Below are 6,000 nucleotides of genomic sequence, written 5' to 3'. Positions count from 1 at the left end.
GTTTGTTCTTGTTTTGCAAGAACGTAGCTCTAGTGAGGAGAGCATGGCATTAGGGATGAGTAGATATGTATTCTTCTCTTAGCTCAGCCCTCCTCTGAAAATGGGGGATTCCTTTTTCCTCCTAAGCTCATTTTAAAAAAAAAGAGGGCTGGACACACTCCATCTGCTGCTCTGTAACATGGGACCAACAAGCTGGGGGGCTCTGACTGCAGCAGGATGGGAGGTAGTTGAGAAGTTTGGTGCTCAGGCAGCTGGTTTGCTGGTTCCTAGCCCTGCACCCTCCTTCCAGTATTAATGCAAGAGTATTGTAAGTGTCTTCCACATGCCCCACTACCTTCTGGGAGCTTTGGAGTGACTTTGCCTGCCCCTTTCGGTTACCTACTGCACCCATTTGTAGAGAAAGCATGTTATTAATGCAAGATCATTCTTGATGTTTCATTTTTTTTTATTCTTTTGTTGCTTTGTATTTTCCAGCAATGCAAGAGGAAGCACTGAAGCTGGTTCTGCTGGCTCTGGAAGATGGATCTGCTTTGTCACGAAAGGTCTTGGTTCTCTTTGTGGTGCAGAGATTGGAGCCACGATTTCCTCAAGCTTCTAAAACCAGCATTGGGCATGTTGTCCAGCTTCTTTACAGAGCCTCCTGCTTCAAGGTATGAAGTAAACCCTGCTTGGAGGTTCCACAACACAAGGAAGATTTACTTGTTGTACCCCCAGAAAATGCTCAAAGACCTCATTAAATTTGGAACCACACACCAATCTGTTATGCAAATAAAGAAGGCTTTTGTTTGCTTGCATCTTTGAATTTATAGTTATGCTATACCATTAGTTATCAGTGGTTATTCATTATCAGTTGTTCAAGCTGGACGGGCATATCGAGTGGGGTCCCGCAGGGATCATTCCTGGATCCGGTTCTGTTCAATATATTCATAAATGATGTAGATAATGGCAGAGCGAGTACACTAATAAAGTGTGCAGACAATACCAAGCTGGGAGGGGTTGCAAGTGCTTTGGATTAAAATTCAAAATGATCTGGAGAAATGGTCTGAAGTAAATAGGATGAAATTCAATACGGACAAATGCAGAGTACTCCACTGAGGAAGGAACAATCAATTTCCCACATACAAAATGGGAAATGACTGCCTGGGAAGGAGTACTGTGGAGAGGGATCTAGGAGTTATAGTGGATAACAAGCTAAATATGAGTCAACAGTATTGCGGGCGCGTGCACACCAAAAAAAAAAAATCAAACATCATTCTGGGATGTATTAGCAGGAGTGTTGTAAGCAAGACACAGGAAGTAATTCTTCCATTCTACTCTGCACTGGTAAGGCCTCAGTTGGAGTATTGTGTCCAGTTCTGGGTGCCACACTTTAGGAAAGATGTGGACACATTGGAGAAAATCCAGACAAGGGTAGTAAAAACTATTAAAGATCTAGAAAACATGACCTATCAGGGAAGATTGAAAAGAATGTTTGGGTTTTTTTTAGTCTGGAGAAGAAGAGTAAGGTGGGACATAAGTTTTCAAGTACATAAAAGGTTGTTACAAGGAGGAGGGTGAAAAATTGTTCTCCTTTAATCTCTGAGGATAAAACAAGAAGTAGTGGGCTTAAATTGCAGCAAGGGCGGTTTAAATTGGACATTAGGGAAAAACTTCCTAACTGTCAGGATGGTTAACCATGGGAACAAATTGCCTAGGTAGCTTGGGGAATCTCTCATTGGAGATTTTTAAGAACAGGTTAGACAAAATCTTGTTAGGAATTATCTATTTATGACATAGTTCTGCCTTGAGTGCAGGGGACTGGATTAGATGACCTATTGAGGTCCATTTCAGGTCTACGCTTCTATGATTCTATGATTAAATGTATAAGACACTTGTATTTTTAGAATGGGTCTCATTTGTGAAGTCCCAAATGTTCAGAGTTTTCACAGAAAGGGACTTTGGCTGTAATTTGGTTTTAAGTTGCAAGTGAAATGCAAGTTTGGGCTCAGACTAGGTCATAGTGGATGAACAGTACCAAATTCACCAAACAAATTAGCTTTATTTTCTGTCTGCTTAGGAGAGACTTGCTGGTAGAATACCCTAGGATATGTTGACTGAGTTGTATGTATGGTGGTTAGGGTTGAAATAGCGTGGGGTGCTGCACATCAAGGATGAGATTCATTGGCACAGCTGCATGAGGGAAGCCTATGCTGTTGCTGACTCCATGTTTTTATAGTATGTCCATTCTTCTTTGCACAAAAATTCCCCAAAATGAAGTTACAGTGAAAAGAGACTAAACTGAAATTATATTGTGTTGTTGCTGCTGGTGAGATTCCCAAGATGAAGTGAAGGAACTCCGGCACCATCGTGATGGGTACCAGTGTAAAAAAATCTAGAATGCAACATTTCTCTCTCTAACATCTGGAATCAGGCTTCAAGTCAATGATGTTCCATACATCTGGGTTAATGTATTCCATAGCATTTAAATATATGAATATAGGAACGCTTATCCCTTATTACAGTCAGGAGGAACCATTCTCATTTGTTGGTGTTTACTATGTAGTATCGTGATAGTAATTAATACCCTCTGGGGAGGAGGGAACTTAGTACTAATCCAAGAATTTATTTGCTCCAAGGTGGCACTGCCATCTGATTTATCCCTGGCTCATTGTGATGGGCAACTTTCTCCCCATCAGGTGACTAAACGTGATGAGGACTCCTCCCTGATGCAGTTGAAGGAGGAGTTCCGTACCTATGAAGCTCTGCGAAGGGAACATGATTCCCAGATTGTGCAGATTGCCATGGAAGCAGGTTTACGCATTGCACCGGATCAGTGGTCCTCGCTGCTATACGGAGATCAGTCCCACAAATCCCACATGCAGTCCATCATTGACAAGGTAAAGCCACCTCAAATCAGCCCAACCATCTGTTCTCTTTCCCAGCTCTTTTGTAACCTAATACTAGTCGTGAGTCAATAAAGGGCTAGTCTACATTTGAAATGTTAGTGGTGCAACTGGAGAGCTTCAGTGTAACTATTCACTACGGTGATGGGAGGCGTTCTCCCATCATCCTAGTTAATCCACTTCCCATAGAGGTGGTAGCTAGGAAGAATTCTTATTACTGTTACCTTGTCGTCCGTCCCCCACCTTCCTTTCTTTTCTTTATTACACTTTTGTGTTAAATTAGGTTGAAAACTTCTTGGTCCAGAGGCCAAAGAGAGCTTTGGGCCTTTAGTAGAGGTCTAGCACAATGGAGCTCCAATTCTTGTTGGTGTCACTGGATACTACTGGAATATAAATGACTTAGAACATCCAGGGAAAACCCAAGGCTCTGGTGTATCTTTGCTTGAGGTGTAGTCTTGCATAGAAAAGGGGAGTTCCCTTTTGGAGCTAAGAAAAAGTGAGCACATGGTGAACGAAATCATCTTGGGTGAAAATGAAATGAAACAATTGGAAAGATGACTCTGTGACCTACTGGAGCAGCCTGCAGAAGCAGTGATGGCTGCCTTGCTTGTAGAAAGTTAATTGTTACAATTTTTTAAGTTGCAGACCCCAGCCTCATTTGCACAGAGTGTTCAAGAACTAACCATTGCTCTCCAGAGGACTGGAGACCCAGCCAACCTGAACCGGCTTCGACCTCACCTAGAGCTCTTGGCAAATATTGACCCTAGTCCAGGTAAACCTGTGAACATCCTGTAAAGTCATAGTAGTGTCTGCTTTAACAGAATGGCCTTACTGTATTAGCAGTTTAATCAAAAACTGTGTCTCTTGAATATTCTCTACAGTGATAGGTTCTCAGAATTTTGGACTTCACACATCTTTTTTTAATCAGAAAGCATTTTCCATGAAAAACTTATTGAGGAATCTTAATCCTGATACTCTGGAACTACATAGAGTAGGAAAAGGTCAGGCTAGATAGACAAGCAATTCATTTATTGTGTGAAGTGTCATGCCATTTTGCTGGCTACTCAGAAATTTTGAATGACTGTTGAAGTCCGCTAAGATCACAGAATGGGAGAGGAACCGTGCAGGGGGAAGGAAGTGGGGAGAAAGAAAGTAGGGACTGGGAAGGGGAATCCAAGTTGTGGGGAAGGAAGAAGAAAAGGGAGATTGGAGAGGAAACTTGAGGGGAAGGCGGCAGGGGGGGAGTAAGTATTGGAGAGGAGAAAATAGATGGTAAAGGGTAGGTGGATACTTGAGAGGGGAACCTAAGCTCATGTGGCTGAAGACTGCTCTTTACCCACCTGTAAAATAAAATGTATAGCCTTAAATGAAATCTTCTCCCCAGTGGTGAGTGGGAAGCTTTCCCTGGTGAGTGGGAAGGCCTAAGCTATCTATTACTGCAGGAAGTGATAAGGGGTTTTGGTTGTTTGTAAAGTTGACTCTTACGGTTGGTCCATATTTGGAAAGTTCTTTTTGCAATCAGTGCTTAGCAGCTGAAAATGCAGTGCTTTCTTCCTGAATCTGCCAAAGAGCTCTGCTGCTGCTGTTTACACCTGTGGGAAAGAAGAGTAGAGTGAATTTGACAGCATTGCTGCTATTCAATCCCTGGCAGCGCTGGAACTATCAAGTACCATGGCAGTGTTCTGGGCAGTGACAGTTGCTGCTACTTGAGAAAACTAAGACACGGAAGAGAGAATTAAGGAGAGAATAACAAAATAACACAAGGTGACTGCAGGAATATTGGTCATGGAAATCCTCCCCTTTAAAGTACCTAGGTGGAGTGGGAGGGAGAATATCAGATCTTCCCCCTGCCTACTTCCTACTCTGGTGCCGGGAGAAAGGAAGAAATCTTTTTCACTTTCTGGAACTACAGGAGGGCAGAACTTCAAATGTATCAATTCCATCTTCTATAATCAGCCTCTGTCTAGTAGGTGTGATCTGTGCCCCTCCCTTTCCCCAGCAGATGAGTCTTCAATGGATCTAGACGTCTCATCTTGATGATGTGCCTGTACCCAACTTACATTTTTCATAAATATACTAGCTAGAAGGTGTCTGATAAATTAAAGATTTAATGGGTGTAATGACGTTTAACTATGTTACAAGATTTTGAGACTCCCTGTATGTAGAGCATTTTGAGATCCACTGATTCAAGGCGTGTGCGTGTGTGTGTGTGTGCGCCCAGTGGTATTATCTTCTGTTGGATTAGATTAAATAACTGGAAGAAAAATCAACCAGATAAAAAAATAAATATCTATTCTGGCTGATGGCCCTATTGTTACTGATTCTGTCATGTATTAAATAGTGGTTGATTTGTGGAGTTGTATTGTTTCACATTGGGGGAGGGGGAGAATAACTTGTGGTGGTTTGCAATGAGTGCCCCTCTAGATGATCTAGGACAGGGTTCCCAAACTGCAGTAAGTGTATCCCGGGGGGTTTGTGAGACATCTGGGGGGGGTGGAGGGGGGGGGCAGATGCAGGAAAAACTATGTAATGGTGGATTTTTTAATTTATTAACTTACTGCATTTTCATAATAGGATACTAAGATGAAGCTTTAAAATTGTGGGAATTTTATATAAAATACAATATAGTAGAACCTCAGTTATGAACACGGGAAATGGGGGTTGTTCGTATCTCTGAAATGTTCATAACTCTGATCGAAAAGTTGTTCTTTCAAAAGTTTTACAACAGAACATTGACTTAATACAGCTTTGAAACTTTACTATGCAGAAGAAAAATGCTGCTTTTAACCATCTTAATTTAAGTGATACAAGCACAGAAAGTTTCCTTACCTTGTCAGATCTTTTTTAACTTTCCCTTTATTTTTTAGTAGTTTACGTTTAACACATTACTGTACTGTTTGCTATTTTTTTTCCGTCTCTGCTGCTGCCTGATTGCATACTTTCAATTCCAAATGAGGTGTATGTTGACTGGTCAGTTCGTAATTCTGCTGTTCATAACTCTGAGGTTCTGCTGTAGTTAATTTACTTCAAGATGTACCAATGAGAACGCTGATGTACAGAGCCCGCACCTCCATTCACCGTACAGTGCGGGTTCAGTTGCCCAGCAACTGTCCAGTCT

The 6,000-nt window shown here is 41.8% G+C and overlaps 1 protein-coding gene across 4 annotated transcripts in view; it reads left to right on the top strand.

Annotated features, from left to right (window-relative positions):
- Window positions 1-6,000, top strand: part of LOC112107405 (roquin-1) — a 103,570-nt gene that overhangs the window by 70,244 nt on the left and 27,326 nt on the right. For all 4 annotated transcript variants that reach the window (XM_026656171.1, XM_026656170.1, XM_026656169.1 and 1 more), the window contains exons 5-7: window positions 475-650; window positions 2,676-2,876; window positions 3,522-3,654. In XM_026656171.1, coding sequence (XP_026511956.1) covers window positions 475-650; window positions 2,676-2,876; window positions 3,522-3,654 — 510 coding nt within the window. The remainder of the gene's footprint in view (window positions 1-474; window positions 651-2,675; window positions 2,877-3,521; window positions 3,655-6,000) is intronic.

This window comes from Terrapene carolina, unplaced genomic scaffold (assembly GCF_002925995.2).
Source record: "Terrapene carolina triunguis isolate 2854851 unplaced genomic scaffold, T_m_triunguis-2.0 Scaffold212, whole genome shotgun sequence".
Classification (NCBI taxonomy): domain Eukaryota; kingdom Metazoa; phylum Chordata; order Testudines; family Emydidae; genus Terrapene; species Terrapene triunguis.
This window is presented reverse-complemented; position numbering and strand designations above follow the sequence as displayed.